The sequence below is a fragment of the Hipposideros armiger genome, unplaced genomic scaffold (assembly GCF_001890085.2).
Source record: "Hipposideros armiger isolate ML-2016 unplaced genomic scaffold, ASM189008v1 scaffold_133, whole genome shotgun sequence".
Classification (NCBI taxonomy): Eukaryota; Metazoa; Chordata; class Mammalia; order Chiroptera; family Hipposideridae; genus Hipposideros; species Hipposideros armiger.
In genome coordinates this window covers 1,580,563-1,601,022 of record NW_017731483.1, presented here as the reverse complement: position 1 = coordinate 1,601,022, position 20,460 = coordinate 1,580,563, and the positions used below count along the sequence as shown (strand labels likewise).

The following is a 20,460-nucleotide window of genomic DNA, read 5'->3' as shown; positions in this document are numbered from 1 at the left end:
CAGGGAGAGAGTGTTCAACAAAGTCAGGTGTGGAGGACAGGCTGAGCATGGGAAGGGGCTTGACAGTTCCAACCTGTGTTGGGTCAGGACAAGGGGGAGGCGAGTGAGGTGTTCTCTTCCAGTACAGAATTTAAGAAGGAGCCACAACCTTCAGCAACCCATATTAATAGTATTTTAATAAATCAAAACTAATGTGAAAAAAATCCATGCTTAACAAAATATCAAAATTTTCAATAAAGACAAGATCTAATCCTGTAATTGTGTGACTCACATTACTTAGTTCACCCTAATCCCAGTTCTGAGGACCTTGTCTTTATTGAAAATTTTGATATTTTGATCATGATGGATTTTTTTGCATTAATTTTGAATATTAAAATATCCTTTTATCTTGATTACTGAGGTTTTTGGCATCCATTTAGATTTTGCCCTTAGCCCCAGCCATGAGCCTGTGAGTTACAACTGGAGAGATGGGTTGTTTAGTTTGGACAAGGTCACTACCCACAGGACCTGTCTGGGCCCAGAGGGATCAGTGGGGGAAAGTAAGGGAGAAATAGTGAGTCCTCTGCTGCTGGTAGGATCTGAGAGCCTGAGAGGAGCCTGGTCTAAATGTTCTCTAGGAAAGACCTGAGGCCCTCCGACTGCAAGAGGTTAAAAGGCTGCAGATGTCCCCGTGTAACTTCCATCGTCTTACAATCTCACGGTAACGTAAGAGGTGCTGCCTCTTAGCTCAAAGACTGTGGGGGCAGGGCCTGGTCTGCTGAAATTTTGGAAGCTGCCTCGAGCCTGGAGCCTGCCTCTGCTCCGATGGCGCTGCTCCATTTTGGGAGGCCCAGGAGGAGGTCACCCACACTGTGGGGTACAGCTCCAGGAACAGCACAAGGGGTCCCATTCACAGGTACAACAATATAGGAGTTAGATCAGTCTCCTCACTAGCTCCAAATAAAAAATAAAAAATGTAAAAGGAAAGTCAGTGACCTAGGAGATGATGTAGTTACAAAGTGAAAACATTGTCTCCAAAAAACACTGCAAAAAATGATCTTCCCAAAAAGCATTCCTGTGCACGACTCACATTGCCTACCCTAGGTCACATCCACGCTCCTCAGAATGACATTGGAGGTCCTTCTCATTACGTCTCGTTGCCCTCACCCCACCTAGCTTCACAGGTCTCTTATGTAATCATTTATTCTGTTGGTCTTCTGTAACTCTCTCTGTTTAATTTTTATACTGTCTGCTTGCATGAAATTTTTTCCCTTAGTTTTTGTGTTTTTCTAAAATTTTATACTATTTTTAAAGTATAGGGTATCCCTGCACGAAGGATCTTCTAACAAACTGCACACTTTGACACTTTTAATAATAACACTTACTGAAATATAATGAGTTGTTTCTACTTATTTTTCAGCATCTCAAAACCTTTTTATATACTTATTGATTTTGGTATAAAAATATTTCTTTCAACCTTTTCTAACCAGAGTGTTTTTCTAGGATCCCTCAGATGCCAGCATGATCTAAAGAGTTGTTTACAAAATGTATCCTAATGATTTGCCATTTTTTGACAAATCAATACATCATTCTTGTTGAGTTGGCTCCAATTGAGATTAAATAATGGATAAAAATAATACATATACATTTTACTTTACATAAAGTTTATTCTTTAAATGCAATTGGGTCTGTAAGAATGCTGGAGTTGAGTGGAGAATTTAATAATCTAAGCTCTGAGAAGACAGAATAGAATTATGTGCATTGCTGTACCGCATTTTGGCTGGTAGTTAAAATTGAAAAATGGATATACCATCTTCACCAGGGCTGTCATCAACTGATTCTTGCTAATATATTGACAGAGAATGGTGTACGTACTTTTGAAATATGCCACGCTGCCTGGATCTCTCACAGCCCTGCTGGATAAGCAGGGTAGGGGTTAGTAACCCCTACTGGAACATGTGGTGGCCCCAAGGACTTAAGCACCCTGCCCAGGCCCTCCTCCCAGTTGTGATAGTACTGAGGTACCAGGTGCCATGTTAGCCATAGTGCACAATCTGCTATCAGTCGTCCTTTTAACCCCAGAGGAGGGTATTTTTACCTCTATTATACAGAAGAGGAAAAAATGGCTCAGAGAACTAAAGCTCCAGGTCACACGGTGGCAAAACTGGGGTTCAAACTAGTCTGGCTGGGCTACAGCACATGTTTCCCCAAGTCTGCTTGAGGGGTCGTTCTTCTCTGGGTTGACAGGAGCATCAGTGAGACTGAGAAATGACACTCCAGGTCTGAGGGGCACAGGATGAAACCATAGTAGAGTCTGACAAGCAATGCTTATGGATGGTATGTAAAAGTCACAACTCTACCCCTTACATGTACACGGTGTTATGAGCTTACAGAACACCCTTACCTTACTTGATTCCCACAATTTCCTAGAGGGGCATGCGGTGGAGGGCTGGCTACTTCAATTTAATAGATAAGTTAAGCTCAGAGAGGTCAAGTGATTTGCTCAAAAACACACAGCAAAAGCTAGAACAATACCTGGGCACTTTTTGCCAACATAATCAGACAGGATGATCAAAGAAGAAGGGTCTGGAGGCTGAGATAGGCCGACCAAGGTACTGACCTTTCCTGAGATGGTCTTGATCTGCTTGGAGCTCAGGGGCTCAAAGTCCACACCGATGTAGCCCTCCATGGCAGCAAGCAGGCTCCTCCGGAGACAACGGGATGAGTTGGCTTCTGTATGCACCTGCTCCCACCAGGAAGGCTCATACCAGCCTGGGATGATCCACTGGTATTTGCTACCGTACATGTTCTCCTCAAATGCCTGCAACAAATGGGTTGACCATGAAGGCACCAAGCGTCAAACATTTGTTCAAGGTTTTGTGCCCTGTGAGAGAAGTGTGTGTGTGTGTGTGTGTGTGTGTCAGGGGACGCGGGGTGGGGGGAAGGCAGGGGTTGTGGGGAGGGACTCAGGCTTCCTCTTACCGGAGACTTTATTATTAATTTTTCTATTAATTAAGGGATCCAAGGTAGTTTATGGGAAACTTTTATAACAAAATAGTAAACATTAAAACATAAGGGCCTGGGTAAATATAAAGTATAATATGTTTACCAGAGGTAAAGAGAACAAAACATAGAGAAGTTGACCGAAGTGTCCAACACTATACATAATAAGCTGTATATTTCATCATGAACTTCCTAGCAGCCCAAGAGAAAAGGGCAACAAGATTATTTGCATAGCTTTCATTATCAACAAGAAGAAAATAGACCAGTTCTTCAGGGAAACAAAATGTTTTCTAGGCTTAGCTTCCCCCCACTCCCCACCCAAGGACACTGTCAAATTAGCCAACATGGTATCAACAGCATTCCTACAACAGATTTCATAAGGCTATTTTTGTATTTACTATATATATTGTATATGTAGTGAATTTGTATTTACTAAAAGCTGAGATCATAATTGTAAAACACAAGCCAGGGGGCGCAATTCTGCAAGGGGCCAAGAAAATTTAATCTAAGTATGCAATTTATATAAGATATCACTTGGCAAACTGAGCAATCTCTCTGAATCTTTACCAAGAGATGGTGTACATAAATCCACATCCTAAAAAAAAGTCCCTTACATTTGTATGTTTTACATGCATCTTATTCAATTGTCATTCGTGTTCATCCTTTGAGATGGCCAGGGCAGAGTTTATTATCCTCGTTTTAGAGATGAGAAAACTGAACATCAGCAAGGGAAAGTCACTGTTCCAAGGTTACATAGCCAGGGAGAAAAGTCAGGCTGGAACCTAGGTCTGCTGACTCCCATGCTACAAATCCACACTGTCTGTCTCCCATTTAAACAAAATATCATCAGGCTGTTCTACTGCACCTCTGTTTGGCTTTAGTTCTAATTGTGATGGTTCTAGATCAGGAAGAGCATGCTTTTTGATAGCTTAGATGCACCCAGAAAAATCTCACGTTGTAGGGATGTCATGTTCCATCGAACTCGGGTCCAGAATGAAGTTTCTAAGTAGTGGATTCAAAGTCCTTCTTTTGAAATTCCCCTCTATTCTTAGCAAAAGAAAACAAAACTTTTTGGAAGGCTTTTCAATCTTAAAAGGTTGAGGCAAGAAGATGGCCCCATTTATTAGGAAGGTATGCTTTCAAAGGTCAACAGATACAGAGTGAAGACCTGCGGAGGTCTTCTAATCAGACACGAAGGCGGAAGGTCTCTGAGGACAGAGACCGTGTGATAATTTAGAGGCAGCACCGAGCAGAAGGTCAGAAGCCTCATGAGGATCGGCTGTGACAGCTCTTTGACCTGCTACTGTCCCACTAGGAGTTGTTCCTCATGCATGAATTTTCCAGAAAACAGAAGCTCAGTCCATCTGAGTGAAGACACATTTTGTTTAGAACATTAGTCAATTTTGATGAAGGTAAAAACTTGTCTCCTGATCTTCTGGGGGGTAAAAAAAAGATTACAGTCAAGCAGCACTACATTGTCTGCTGCACACCAGCTGGGTAAGGAGCACACAACACCTTGGGCCTCACATGTCTCATCTAGAGACCGTGGAAAGCAAAGCCCATGTCACTGGGTTGGTGTAAGAATTAAACGAAATAGTACGGGTACCACGCCTGTCCAACATTACACTCAGGGACACTTCAGCTGCTGCTTCTTGTTCCCTTCTCCTTAGGGTAACTCTAGGTTTCACTCTGAACATCAGTCACTATTATGGGCCATGCACAGTGACGCTGTTGGGCATAGACACGACTGGCCCACCAAATGGACCGAGACTGCTATACTTTGAGTTTTAGATCCACTTTTTATGGTTTTGTCTCCTTTCCAGCTGTCAAGTCTAGGCAGTCACTTTTCAGAGTCATCAAGTCCCTCTCCTCATTCTGAACTTGCTGCTTTTAGGCTTCTATGGGCCTGGAAAACAGGGTGCCCGGGTTGTTAAACATATGTGTAGAGCAAAAGCAAATAGGTTTTGAGTGAGGGTCTAAAAGGTTCTCCTGCAAGGGAGGTAGGCTGGGCTTACATATATCATTCACTTTCTAAAGCAACTGCAGAGAAGCTTCTGGGCTTCCATTCTGGTACTCCCACATTCAAAAGAACTGAGGTTGTTGGACACGTGAGCTCTAAGTAGCTGCTGGTATGCTTGGCTGTCTCCTTTGCCAGACTGGGGGTTCCTGGAGGGGGCTGTCTGCTCTTCCCAGGATCTTCAGTACTCAGCACAGTGCCAGGTGTACAGAGGGAACCCAATCAATGGTTGTGAAGTGACTGAATGAACACATTTCCAGTGTACTTGGTCACCTTGGTTGTCATTTTCTCTGCCTCTTGTAGGAATGTGATCTCCAAACGAACCCTGCCGCATGGGGATGGGTGGTCCTAAACGCACCTTCTTCAGTCCCATGAACTGCTTTGGTTCTTATTAGCTGCAGACAGGGAGCCACGATGTGAACATCTTTTTAAAATCCCATTTTCTCTTTTTAAGCTTCGTGTTGCCTCCTCACTTCCCCATGCAAAGAGGGCATTGCCTTTTTATATGATAGTTTGCAAGAATACGGTAAGAAACTCTCACATCAGCAAAGCAGTTAACAGTCAGAACGATGATCTTCCATTGGTGGCCTTATGTAAGCCTCTCAACAGCCCCACGAGAGAGGTGGGGCAGGGAACATTGATTCCGTTTTAGAGATGAGGCAGCCAGGGGCCAGAGATGTAAAGTGACCTGCCCGAGACCACACAGCTGGCAGAGCTAAAACCAGAACCCAGGGCAGAGTGCTGGAGAATTTAGACTAGACCACCGAGGAAGGTAGAGAAGACAAAAGCAACAAGCCATGCTCATATTGTGCTGCAGCCAAAATGAACATTTTGCCACCGGACTATAAATAGGCCTTGCATTTGCTGGAGCCTGCTCTCCCACTGGGTGGCAGTTCCAATCTCAAAAACGCAGCAACATGCGGCAAAGTTTGCACTGCGGCATTTGGATGGCAGGGACGCAGGTGTGTCCAATAAGTTTGTGCTCTGACTAGCACAGGCAGAAAGGCTCTCTCCGGAGGTCTCTGCTCTGAGGGGCCCCACCTCCATCACATGCCCGCGTCTTGATCCAGCGAGATGACCCTGAAGAGACCCCTCAGGACCTTCCAGACCTAACCAGATGAGACTGAACGTCCTGGAGGGCAGATCCATCTGACGGTCTGGCGCATGGAATAAACACCCAGCTCAGACCTCTGAGAAACTCCTCCATGAATGAAGCAGCCAGCAGAGACTCTAAGAGAAACCCCATCTCAAAATACGAAAATCCAATAAGAGGAAGAAGCAAAGTGGGATGAGAAGGTAATGATGGTGTCCCATGCCCTGTGGAAGGCAGGCAGCCGGGCTTTGGGTCAAGAGGAACTCAGCTACACCATCTGTTCTGAAGTAGAAACCATGGCTGGAAATGCCACTCAAAAATAATCCCAACGCATGGCGTGGAGCAAAATCACAGGCGCGCCTCAGCTTGGGCTTGGCTTAAACCAGGACACAAGGCTTCCTTGCATTCTTGCAAACAGGAGGTGGCCAGTGCCTGAGGTGGCTTCGTTAGGGATCATCTTTATGAATTCATTTATCCTGGAGTTATTACCCACCATGTGTTAGCTGCTTGCAAGGCCTTGGGGATATGGCAGCTGGGGGGAGGGGGACCCATCTTCTTCCCTAAAAGAGAGCACGTCCTCCAAGTTGGAGCAGCATTTTCCTTTTACATCTAGGCCATTTCTGGACCTTAGATGGTAATGTGCAAGGTCTTATGAGTTTTAAAGTAAAATATATTAAATAAATTTGCTCCATTTTTTCAATTTTTATCATGTTCCTTTATATAGATTTTTATATAGAAAGACCACTTATTACCCTTAACTGATACATAGGATGCTTAATACAACCTTGTAAAGTCCATCAGTTAGTAAACTCGTCAGGCCAGTGGTGGTCCATTCCATCTTCAGACACCTGAGACCTTCCATGAACAAAGATCACTGACATTTACTGAGGGCTCCCTATATATCAGGCGCTGGGCAACGTGTTTTTGGTCATGTAATCTTCACAACAATCCTATGAGATGGGTGTTATTATTATCCCCACTTTACAGATGAGAAAACTGAGACTCAAAGTGTTAATAAGCCCAAATTCAGTAACTGAGGAGTAGAGAAGGGTTCAAGCTCAAGCAGACTCCTGACCTCTCAGTTCCACCCAGGGTCTCCTGAAATGTCAGCCTCATAGCTCCTCGGTCCTCCCTGGTAAACTGAGGCTCGATCAGGCAGTTCTCACTGCTCCTGGGGCTTGAGGACGAAATACCCTGTGCGACCGTGGCTTGCAGTCACTGCCCTCGCCTCACTCAGTTTCTGCATCTCTCCTAAAATGGTGAACCAGGAGTCAGGCAGGACACCGCAGGCAGAGGTTCTCCAGCAGAAGGGCTACCTGCCCTGGGTATGGACATGCAGCCTGAGGTCACTTCAGCTCCCTGGCAGCGGTGCTCACACTGGTGACTTGGTAACCTTGAACTCAACCAAGACCCCAACCAAGACCCCAAGATCTCAACACACAGCTATGCCTCTACCACCTTCAACTAGGTGGCTTGATTTGTTCTAATCTAACTGTCTGTTAGGACTATGAGATTTAATCTTCCTGGATTTAGTCAAACTTTCCAGACTGTTAAGGTTCTTTGCATCCTGACTCCGTCATCCAACATCTATCATAATTCCTAATATTCCTATAAGCCTACTTTTTATAATTTCATCCAAGTTACTGACCAAAGTTCAAAGAGAACAGAGGCCTGAGGCCCATCACTAGAGACAACACCCCAAAAACCTCAGTTTAAGAGGAAGAGCTGATTGGGTAGATAATGACTCTCATAACCAGGCTCTCATTCTGTTACCTCTTCTCCTGACCCAGGGCAGAAGAGGAGAGCCAGAGCATCAAAGTGGAGACTTAGTTCCTGTGTTAGAACTCTTATACTTACGTAGGTTAGAACATCGTATGAAAAAAAGAGACTTAGATTGCAAATCGAGTGAATGGGAATGGAACCTTGGCTCTGCCATGAACTGCCTGAGGGCTTCTGGAAAGCCCCTTTCTCTCTCTGAGTGGTCCATTTCCTCATCTGTAAAATGGGGTAATGAGAGTTGCTTCACATAGTTATTGAAAAGATTAAATGAGATAAGGTATTAAAAGAAAGTACCTTGTAAACTATCCACACCAGACAATTGCAAAGGATTCAGGGGTAGATATCGAATAGCTGACAGTTGTTCAAAACGTAAGACTCGGAGCCCTGCTCACGGGGCAGGGAGGGGTCTGAGTCACCTCAGTCTTGCCCTAGTATCTGGTATCACCCTCTGTGCTGCGCACATAGCAGACCTCCCTTAAGCATGGCTGAGACGACGAGGGGACTTAGAATTAGGAGACAGGGCTAAGGCAACAGTGAGACCGTGGGTTTGGTAAATTGAGGTCCCTGGTTCCTCCTAGGACTGCCTGGTTTTGAGCCGTGGGGCTTTAGCTCCCTATAAAGAAGAAAGGGCAGTGAGAGTAACACTTGTGCTTCCAACAAGCCCAACTCCAGTCCTAGGACCTCACTCACAGACCAGCCAGTGAGAATGAGTCCGAGAAAAAGCTTCGTGAACTTCCCCAAAGACATAAATGACAGGATCAAAGCTTTACTTACACAACAGAAGACTTTTGCTGCCATATTTTGGTCAAACTGGCCAAGGATGATCCTCACGTCATTGCCCTGTGGACAGAAGGACATGGATATGAAGGTGAGCAGGTGATTGGCACATCCCAGGGGGCTCGGGGCTTGAGGCCACGGGTAGAGCCCCAGGCTCCCCAGCCAAGAGCTGTGCCTGAGCAGGGCGGGCAGGGCGACACCTCTCCCCTAACCCAGCCCGGCCCAGCCTGGATTCTCTGGCCCTCTCTGGGGTCAGCTTCCTCTTGGCTCGTGCTGTCACCCTCCCTGGTCTCAAGGGCCAGCTGTGGGACAGTCTGCGCAGGCTGGAGGCTGAAGCCGACAGCTCTAAGGGGCCTCTTCCTTGCTCTCCTACAAGGGCAGGCAAATCCTGCAGGGTGCACAGACAGGGTCTAATCTTCTTCCCCACTCTAACATAGGGGAACGGAGGCCAGTGGAGAGAAGGGCGCTTCCTAGGTTCCCAGGATGGTGTCTGCAGAAATGAGACCAGTCAACTCCACCTTATTCTAGACGATTCTACCTTCCGGGAGCCCACGAAGCTTCCCAATTAAGTTTCAGAGCCTCTTTGAGTTCTGAGCTTTGTTCAAATCTCAGCTTTAACAACAAGGATGCCTCAGGCAGCTCCTTTTTCCTCTCATGGCCTCAATTTCTTCATCTGCAAACTGGGGATAATGGTGATACCTACCTTACAGGGTTGCTGGGGGCACTAAATGAGATAATCCTCATAAAGTGCTTAACACAGTTTCTGGCATATAGTTAATGCCCAATAAACGCTAGCTAGTATTAGTATTTTATAACCTTACCCTGGCCCATCCTTATTTTAAGGGAAAATCTATATCCAAAAGTTCTATAAATGGTTATTTATTACCTTTGTATCTCAATGTGGTTGATAGGTGTGTGTTTACAGGCACTCCTGTGACTCATTTATTCATTCAACAAACATTTATTCAGTGTCTGTCTGAGGCTCCCTCCCAGGTCCGGGTAAGGGGCCCTTGGTGCCTTGTAGGGGGCGGGGATCCAGGCTGGGCCCTGCCCATAGAGAACAGGCTGAAGGAGGAAGTGCTGGGCAGCCGCCAGGGACCAGCTAGGCCCTGGCCTGCCGCCTGTCCCCCACCCTCACCACTTCCTGCTTTCTGCAGTGAGGCTCAGCCTTGTTACCTCCCCACCATTCATCTTGTCCTCTCCAACAGGCCTCAGGGCCCTTTGATGCATAAAGAAGAGAAACATGCTTTTAAAGATCAGTTTTTAGTATCTTTCAAAATTGGAAAGTGCTGACTGGGAGGCCATTTTACTCATCATGTACTTCAGCAAAATAAAAAAGGCTTGCATTCTAAAATCATCCTTCGTTTGCAAGCAAGAATGGAAAGAAGAAAAAAATAAACCTTGCTCTGAAAGGACTTTAAAAGATCATTAACAGAGCAGTGGAAAGAAGGCAAGCCTTTGTCATCACCATGTCTGCAATGCTATAAAAAGTTTTAAGCTGCTTCTGTTCTATGGACATGCTCCCAGGCACACTCCAGGGCCTTTCTGCTTGTTTGCTGAAATCTTGTAGCGTTTCTTGCTGCTAAAGTATCCATCCACCCACCCATCCATCCAACATTTATGGAACAACTTGGTGCCAAGCCCTGTGTTATTAAACATGACAGAGTAGAAACCTAGAGTAGATTTTGTAGTCAGAGAGACCCCGGTTCGAACCCCAGGTCTACCACTGACCAGCTGTGTGACCATGGGTCTTACTCTCCTGGAGCCTCAATTTCCTCATCTCTGAAAGAGGAATAATGCTACCTGCCTTGCAGGTGGCTGCAGGGTTCATGATAACGAAACCCACCTGTTAGCTTCCATAATGCTTTCTCCTGGTCACCTCTACCTCCTGGTCACTCCTGCTCAGAATCAGTTCCTCATCTTTCTGTCCATCCCATCCCAACCATCCACACAGTTCTTCCCTCATCACTCTCCCCGGGCAATCTCACTCACGGCCCCAGCCACAACTCCCCTCTGTGTGCTGTGGACTCCAAAATCTCTCTCCCCAGCCCAGAACTTTCTCCAGCTGCCCGCTGTATACCTCTGCTTAGATCCTCCCAGGCACCTCCAGCTCAGCATGTCCCAAGCTGAACTCGTCATCTTTCCCAACAAGCCCCTTCCTCCTCCTGTGTTGACAATGGTGTCACCAACCTCCCACTCTCCCAGGTGGGAAACTTGGCAGTCACCTTAGATTCTCTCCTCTCCTTCATCCAAGCCATAAGCAGGGCCTGTTGGTACTGCCTTCTCAGAACCCCCAAATGCTCCCTGTCCCTGCAGCCCCACTGCCTTGGGTGTAATGCCACCATCATTCCCTGCTTGGTGGACCATGCACCCTCCCAGCTGGAACCCTACTTTTAGTTCTGCCCCATCCACCACAGTCTTCACAGAGCGGATGAAGCGGTCATTCCAAGATGTAAATGTAACCATGTAAAATCTTTTCATGGCTCCCTGAGCTTTACAAACCAAACTCTGAGCTCCTCAGAGGAGCGTTCAAGATTCTTTACCAACTGACTCCTATGCACTTCTCAGTCATTTCTCATTAGTCCTCCCTACTCCATGGCAGCGAGAATGAATTACATGCAGCTCTCTAAACAGGCCTGCTATTCGTTTGTTCGTTCATTTGTTCACTCATTCATTCATTCATGCATTCATTTTCTCACTCCATCCCGTTTCTTTCTGCAAGCTCATCCATCCAGAATGTCCCTCCCTCCCATCGCACTCATTCTGCCTGGATAATTGCTACTTGCCCTTAATGCCTTAGCTCAGGCATCCCTACTCTGAGAGGCCATCTCAGTCCCATCAGGCTTGGTGGCCGCTTGTTCCTCTGTGGGCCCAGAGCACTCTGTACTTCCCTGTATCATGGCACACGTCCACTTAGTTGTCTTTCTTCCCCACTGGACCGAGGGTAACTTGATTCACCTCTGGGTCCCCATCTCTCAGCACAGGGCATAGCACATATATCAGTTAATAGGTATTGAACGAATGATCAAGTGAATGACTGCTGTGTGAAGCACCAAACACAAGGCCTGGCCCACACTGTTTATTCAGTAGCTGGTATCATCACTGCACTAACGTCCTGCTAGCCTAGCATCTAGGCACTGACTAGGTTCACCATGTCCATTTCTTGAATGGACCATGGGACTCATATCTTCATGGCTGACCACCTGACCACCTGCTCACAGATAAATAACCAGCTCTGCCATTTGTGGACCATTTAGTGTCTTTGTTGCCTTGCCAGCCAACTTGCATGGTCCACTTGGCCAATGTTCCCAGACTGTTAGGACTGTATGGGGCCCAAGGGATCACTGATCTAGTCAACCCCTTCCCAGAGAGGCTAACGGCTTTCCCTAAGATTGCACAGCACCCCAGAACCAGTATTCTCATCTTGGTCCCCCCAACCATTAGAGGGCCCTGGAGAAAGATCCTATCCAGATCCAGGCTGTGCCTGATGCAGGGAGCTGTTCACACCCATTCTGGTTCTAAATGGTGAGTAAGAAAGGGCAAAATGCTACAAAGTCTGGGAGGGAAGAGATGAGCCAGCACCCAGTACAGCTGGAGCCTGGAATCCCGGGATCAGGGGGAGGACAAAGGGAGATGCGAGTGGACTGGGATCCTTAGTGGGGGCCTGGAGGGCAGTACAGAGAGCCTGAAGGGCTTCTTAAAGTCGAGTATGTGCATCCCCGGGGCACGAGGGGAAGTCCTGAGAGTATGAAAAGCACGATACACCTGGGTCGTCTTTCAGGAGTAGCAATTTATTGGAAGATTTAGGGGTAGAGGGAAACGTTTTGGATTTGGGAGATCTTATAAGTTTTTAACATGTGCATACTCTCACAAAAGTTCCAGAATCATGCTTTTTAATGTTGCATAACCTGTATCTTTTCTTGAAAGTCCAGAGAATGGAAAGAGAAATTTTATGTTGACAGTCACCTTGCGTATGGCCACGCCCCCATGTCCCTGCCAGAGGTATAAGCACACTCTCCTCTGTGATTGAAAGGGGTTGGGGACAGTTTAAGGAGTATGGGGGGTGTGTAGGGGAGGAGAGCCATGAACAGCCCTGAAGATGAGAGTGACAGAATGGAGCTGTGAGGTTGCAGAGAACCTTGAATGTGGCGGAGGGCAGAGTCTCAAAAATCCTGGCCCTTCCACGGACACTTGATCTTGCAGAGGGCCGCCTGAGGTCAGACAAATGACAACTTCTTCTCAGATGGCTAGATCTAAGGTTGTAGACCATAATGGAGACCTATGTTCACACCTTAAGAGGCCACACCCACAGGGAAGGAGCAAAACTGGAAGGAAACATCCACAGGGTGGGTGGGAGGCCCGAGGAAGGGGTGCACAGCCCAACCCTGGGGGCACTTCCTTTCCTTTTTCCTGGGCCCGCCTCATCTGTTGCCCAGAACCCCTTTGTCTCTGGGACCTTTAAAGAGAGATGAAATCACACAGGCACACACGAACGACACTTAAGAAGGATGACTCAGTTCAAAGAACTAATGTATAACCCCCGTTTTGCAGGGGAATCCCAGCAAAGTCAAAACAAATGACAATTCCTGAGCTCTTTCTAGGTGCTGTGCTAAGTGGTACATCAGCCCCACCCTAGAAGGTAGCTGCTATTATTATGCCCACTCTGGAAAGTTTCACTAGCAAACTGATGCCCAAAGAATTAAGAAACGTTTCCCAGATGCAGCAGACACCATCGGTCCTGCCGGATCCCCTCCTGGGGGCTGGTGCAGCTCTGCCAGCTGTGGTGAGGGTGGACTGCTAACAGCTCATACCCTTCTCTGGGGAACTGCCTTCGGCTGAGGGGAGCTTCCTGGCCCCAGGAGGCCATGTTGTGGGGTGGGGGATGCGGGAGAGCCCCATGCCTTGCAGCAGCCTGACTCACCCATGTAGAAAACTTCAGCCCCCTTGCTGAGAGGTGGGACCAGCTTTGTAGGGCAGGCTGTGCATCAGAGACGCCGCGGGGTCAGGCTAACTGGGTCTCCGCCAAGACAGCGTTTGCCCTCACTCCTCTCTAGCCTCACCCTGCTTCTCCCACCTTCTCCTAAGCCCACTCCTAGTAAATCACTTTCACAAGCGTCTCAGGCTCTGTTTCTACGGCGTTAAACCTAAGACAGCAGATCACACAGGTAGAAAGCAGCGGTGCTTGCCTTGTCTCCAGGTGGGTCTGGCCTGAGAACTTGAACGCTTGATCCCTCTCCCTACAGAGTGCCTCCCGGGCTGAGAAAGCCAAACCCACTGGGCCTGAGCTGCGGGAGCTCAGCATCCAGTCTGCAGCAACAACTCATGGAGAACAGTCCTGCGACTTCGAAGAGAGAGGACCTGAGAGACACATATAATCCTGAGACGTTACAATAGCTAGTGGGCATTCGGAAGAGCAAGAAAACAGAAGGCCACCCTGTCCTGTCTTCCCTGTGGCAGGAGTGTGGGGTCCTGCTAGAAGGTCAAGGTTGAGCCTGACACTGACCTCAGGGTTATCTGGCATCTTGTGCCACCTATACTTCTTGTCTGGGCCCACATTCCATAGCCTTCTGGTTTTTCAGGGGTCCAGCCCCACAGGCCACACTATCTACTCCACTGGGCTGCTAACAAACAATCAAACGAAACCCTGTATAATGTTGTAGAAAGGGATGAGGGGCTACGAGCCCCTGGGCGACTGAGCTGTTAGAGGCTGGCCATGATGCGCGCTGGGCGGTGACCTGACTTGGGGCAGTGGACACTGGTGAAGGGGTCCCTCTGGCTTTGAGACCTGGGGTGAGCCTGAGAGGGTCAGCCTAGATGTTTCCCAAAGTCCCTCCTGGCTCTAACAGACTGATTCCACACCTAGAATGAATGCTCTCTTTTACTGAACTAAAATTAGCCTTTTTTTTCCCCTCACCAGAAATGTCCCTAAGGGCAGAGGAGCACGAGACATATACTCAAGGAACGGAGTGAAGAGGGAATAGCCCATGGCAGCCCACTGGCAAAGCATGGAACGCCTTTAAAGTTTATGATTGTATTTAAAAAAATTCATGTACATTTAACATTCCATATCTATGTTTACCATAAGATAAAAATAATGCTTTTTCTTCCCAAGCCTCTGAGCAAAACTAGCCTGCTGTGAAGACGCACAATGTTTATGCTAGCTTTGTGTCCCCTCAGAATGCTTGTATGAACTGCAGGCGGTTTCGGGCAGACAGTCTGGGTTCCTGGCCTCTGGGATGGGGGTGAAATTCCCACTAGGACTCTCTCATGGAACAAAGCTGGGAACAGTCCACCTCAAGGCCTGTGTGGTCTTCCAGTGACAGGCAGAATAATGGCTCCGCAAAGATGTCCATGTCCTAATCCCTGGAACCTGTGAATATGCTATGTGACATGGCAAGGGGGGATTAACTTTGTAGATAGAATTAAAGTTGCTAATCAGTTAATTTATAAACTAGGGAGATTTTCCTGTAATCTGAATCCTGAATGTCCTGTAATCTGAATCCTGAATGATGAGTTGGGGGCTGCTCTGGAGAAGACAGATAAAGCAACTGAGGAGAACAGAGGGGGACGTCTGGAGCCTGATGCTCTTCCCCTCCCCCCCCCCCACCCTGGGGCACAGCACTTTTCAGTGCAGCACCAGGGAAATACGTGGGGGCGACCCCTGTACAGGGTGGTCTCCCCACTGCTTGGCAACAGTTAATATTAAAGGCCCCTGTTACAGGCCCCGAATGAGCCTGAAGGCCTGGGGTCTTCATCACACAGAGATGGTTTTGTTTCCTGACTTTCTTTAGAAGAACTTTGATATGTAGCTGCTAAATCAGCCTGATTAATTTCATTATTCAGTTCTTCTATGTTCTTGCTTACTTTCGCTTGGGTGATCTGTCCGAGATGAGAGAGAGGGAGAGGGAGAGAGAGAGAGAGAGAGAGAGAGAGAGAGAGAGAGAGAGAGAGAGAGAGANAGAGACAGAGAGAGATGTTACAGCTCCAAATACTTTTGTGTTTCTGTCAATTCCCCTTTGTATTTCTAACAGGCTTTTCTTTATACATTTCAGTGAGATGTAATTTAGAGCAATAATGGTCCATGAGTGTGTTATTCTCATGGTGAATTGCACCCTTATCTACAGAAAATGACTCTCCTTAATGACTGAACCTCGAATTCTCTTTGCTCTAATATGAACACTGGGATTCTTGCTATATTTTGATTTGCTGGTTATATTGTACCTTTGCCCAACCTTTGACCTTTTACCTTTCTGAGTCACTATGGCTGCTGTAAATAGCTGTAGCTAGTTCCTCACAGCACAATCGGAAAGTCTTTGCCTTTTAACAGGAAATTTGACCTATCTGAATTCATGGTCAGGATGATTATATTTTGGTTTGCAATTATATTTTTTGTTCTCTGGTTTTCACATTTGCTTTCTGTTTTTCAATACATGTACTAGATTTTCTTTGCTTTTATCTTCCATGTTTCAGAAGCTTCCTTTTGCATCATAGCATATTTGCCATTAAGTTATTCTAAGCCTTTTTTTTTAGCTTCTATTTCTCTAATTATGAAACTCATGAGCAAAACGCTTTCTTTGGAGTCCCTCTCCTATGTTATACCAGGAGTTTTGCACCCATTTTGATTTTTACTGGTCCACTCCTTTGGTTCTGTTAATGGAATTTGGGTTTTTATATCTCAATTACTGTTATTACAGTATCTATTTTTATATTATATGTATGTTTGCTTTCAAAATGAATTTTTGCATCTGTATACACTTTTATAACAATTATTTAGACTTAGCTGTCTTTCCATGGTTTCCGGTGGTCCCTGCTCAGCTGTCATGACCTTGGCTATGAAGTTTGTCATCATTCTAGATGGGCTGACATAGGACTTCAAGGATTAACTTCTAGAAGGGCACATGGCTAGGACATCACGCATGGGAAAAGGTCTCCCAGCGGTTCCACTGTCTCTGGGATTAAATGCTGCAGAGGAGTTGAGGTGGCCTAGTTTTTGTGCATTTGTGGGAAATTTGCTTTTTTCTGGCTTACATACTTGTAGATTTTCTCCTTTATGTTTTATTTCAAAACTTTTGCCATAATGTATCATAGTATGAGTCTCTTTATACCAATTCTGCTGGGATGTGCAAAGGCCAGCTAGTCTGCACATACAATCTGCACGTTTCCTTATGAAATTGTTGATTTTGTAGCTACAGCATGGTTAAAGATTGCAAATTTTGTATGGTACAACCTAGCAGTTCTCTCTTGAGCCCACTTAAGTTTGTCTCCTATTTAAAAAATTAAAATTCGTATTTGAGAACAGTTGTAGATTTACAGAAAAATCACAAAGACAGTATAAAGAGTTCTCATAAGTCCCTCACCCAGATTCTTCTATTATTAACATCCTATGTTAGTGTGGTACATTGATTATAATCGATGAGTCAATATTGATTCATTGTTATTAGCTAAAGCCCACACTTTATTCAAATTTCCTTAGCTTTTTTTCTCTAATGTCCTTTTTCTATTCCTGAATCTCATCCAGGATGGCACATTAGATTTATTGTCATGTTTCCATAGGCTCCTTTTGACTTAGGTATTCCTTATTTTTGAAGACAGTTTTGAGGAGTATTCATCAGGTATTTTGTAGAATAGCCTTCTACTAGAATTTGCCTGATGTTTTTCTCATGGCTAGGCTGGGGGAAGACTACAGAGGTAAAGCACTCTTCTCATCACATCATTTCAAGGGTACATCCTATCCACAGGACTTACCACTGTTGATGTTGACCTTGATCACCTGGCTGAGGTAGAGTTTGTCAGGTTTTCCATTGTAGAACTATCCGCCTCTCCTTTCACACTGTACTCTTTGGAAGGAAGTCACTTAACAAGTGGGTAGTTCTGCTCCACCTCCTTGAGTATGAAATATTTACATACATTTTTTGGAATTCTTCAGCATAGGAGATTTGTCTATTCTCTCCCATTTATTTATTCAATTATTCATATCAGTATGGACTCATGGGTATCATTTTATACTTTGGGTTATAATCCAATACTACTGTTATTTTATTGCCCAAATGCCCCAGCTCTTTCAGGTGGCTGCTGTACTCCTCCAACCCATCCCATCAGTGAGTGGTGGTGTTGTTCTGAGCACTTCCTTCCTTTCTGGCATGACAGGATATTCCAGGATCATCTTGTCTATTTCCTGTCCCAGCCCTAGAATTAGTCACTGCTCCAAGGGACTCTTGGTTCCTTTTCACAGAAAATGGTATTAGAAACCAACATCTGGGTACTAGGTGTGCGTGCAGATACTGGGGTACCTGTTTTGTTTTTTATTTTGGTTCTGTTTCATTAGTCCTGATTTTACCTTAGGATCTCCCATCTCAGCATCCGTACCTGTTATCTTTCTTCACATTGGATGGATCTCTTTTTCCTCTGAATTCAGGGAAAGCATCTCAAGTTTGTCCTCCATATTATTGATTTTTATTTTCCTTGGCATTAACTCGGCTCTTTATGACCCTCAAAGGAGATTTTTATTCTGCTGTTTGCGTTTAGTTTTCTTGCTTGTCCTCTGTACCTCCTTCTCTATCTTATCCCACAGTAGACCAGAGATCTGGTTTTTCTCTGAGCTTTTCAGAAGTTACTTTTCCTTGTGCTTGAGTATTTTCTCCTGTGTCCTCTGTTGGCTTTGTCTGTCCAGAGTTGGTGTTTTACTTACACACACTCAACAAAGCTTTGAGTAAATTAGGTTTGGTTCTGGGTGATTAGGGAATAAAAGAGTGATCATGATAGACAGAAATGCTCCACAAACAGAAATCCTAGTTGTGGGAGACAATGAAGCAACTAGGTAAAAGGGGGAGCAGGTCAGATGTTATGGGTTGAATTGTGTCCCCCCAAAACATGTTTAAATTTTAACCCCTAACACCTCAGAATGTGACCTCATTTGAAAACAGGGTCATTGCAGATGTAATTAGCTAAGATGAAGTCATACGAGAGTAGGCTCGGCTCTTAAACCAATGTGACTATGTGACTAGTGTCCTAATAAAACCATGTGAAGAGAAAGGGGGAAAATGCCATCTAAGGCAGAGATTGCAAGCCAAGGAACGCCCAAGATTGCCGGTGACACCAGAAGCTAAGACAAAGGCATGTAAGAGCTCCAGAGCCTTCTAGAGCCCACATCTGGACCTTGGACTTCTAACCTCCCGACTGTGAGAGAATAAACCTCTGCTGTTTTAAGTTGTCCAGTTTGTGGTACTTTGTTTTGGCAGCTCCAGGAAATGAATACAGAGGTCCATCAGTGAGACAGGAAAAGAAATGAGCAGAAGGAGGACGTGGGCGTGGGAGGGACAGGGATTACATTTTAAAGGACGCCTTCAGGAAAGAGAAATGTCTGGGAAAAGGGGACCATTCAGCAAAGAGGCACAAGAAGGAGCCATGTAGGTTCTGGGAGATGGGTGCTCCACTCAGAAGGAGCCCTCTGCCAGCAGACCGAGCATGCTGTCCTTGGCCCTGCTCTCCCAGGCTTATGTGACCTTGGAATCCTTTCTCAAAACCGCAGCTGCGCGGGGCCGGGGGGAGAAAGCTGGGCCCTGGTGTCGCCCAGATCTAGGTGTGAAGTCCAACCCACTGCTTTCCAGCTGAGTGACTTGGGGGTGAGTTCCTTAACTTTTTTGAGCCTCAAGTTCCCCATTTGTGAAATGGGGATACAAAATTCCCTCTGCGCAAGGGCTCTGGGGAGGACTAACTGAAAGAGTGAAGGTCAAGGGCTCGGCACAGGGGCCTAGCTCCCTGGTCAGTGCACTGGAAAGACAGGTTTCTGTTTTCATCGTTGTTAATATCACTCACGCTTCTGTTGGAGCTGGTTGATGAGCAGAGCACCCAGTTCCATCTCCAGTTTCTTGTAGACTTTCAACTAGTGCTTCTGCTCCACACACAAAGGCTCTTTAAACTTTAAAGCCTGCAGAACTCTGCAGGGCCTCTGAGGCACAGGAAGCTATTTCAAGTGCCCACCCTGGGGAAACACTGCATGTGGCAGGAGAATGTCAGCTCAGCACGAGGTCCCCCACCCCTCCACTCCAGGTGCTCCCTGCAGAGCAGGCATTCCACCCCTTGGGTCCTCCAGCCCCTACACAGCCTGACTCAACCTTCAGACCACCCAGCCTGCTGGGGACGAGCTTGGGCAGATCTGGCCCCAGCTACCTGGGCTGCCAGCAGGCCCTGCCTCCCTACTGTTTCCTCATCTGCAGAGGCTCTCAGAGTTAAAATGTCATATGCAGGTGTGGTTTCTGTTCCCAAGTAGGTGACACACAACTGGTGCTCTGCTTCCCTTGCTCTCCATCTCTGGACCTCGATCTCCACACCTCTCAACTGCGAGCTTTGGAAGCGCTCTAAACTGCCACCTGCTCTGGCTAGTGTAACCTGGGACTTGCCCAAACAGAAGGGACACGTCACTCCATACCAATGACTTTCACCATGGGCATGAGGGAATGGAAGAGAGAGCAAGAAGAAGGTGACAGCTTAACTCTGTCTGTGTCTGCTGACGAGCTCCTAGTAGCTTCCACTGGCCTCAGGATGAAAGACCAGACTTCTTAGTGTGGCATTCACAGCTCATAGAAACTGGCTCCACACTGTTTCCAGCTTCAGCATCTCTCCCCTGGTCCCATCCCTGATACACTAGCCTCCTGGGATTCCTTATGATCTCAAAGGGTGGTGAGCACAACTGTCTTGCCTTCTGATCTTCACCCCTCTTCCTGGCTGGGCTCCTACAGGTCCCCATCCTGCTCGTCCTCCATGGCCAGGCTCAAATGCTGCCCTTTGTCTGAACCCTCTCCCAGGGCAGGGT

At 46.4% G+C, this 20,460-nt stretch overlaps 1 protein-coding gene across 1 annotated transcript in view; it reads right to left on the bottom strand.

The window, feature by feature from the left end:
* Window positions 1-2,169: 2,169 nt before the first annotated feature.
* Window positions 2,170-20,460, bottom strand: part of LOC109386388 (gamma-aminobutyric acid type B receptor subunit 2-like) — a 62,152-nt gene continuing 43,861 nt past the window's right edge. Inside the window, exons 4-6 of the mRNA XM_019649473.1 lie at window positions 8,646-8,711; window positions 2,600-2,800; window positions 2,170-2,214 (exon numbers count right to left, since the gene is read on the bottom strand). Of these exons, the coding sequence (XP_019505018.1) occupies window positions 2,170-2,214; window positions 2,600-2,800; window positions 8,646-8,711 (312 nt within the window). The remainder of the gene's footprint in view (window positions 2,215-2,599; window positions 2,801-8,645; window positions 8,712-20,460) is intronic.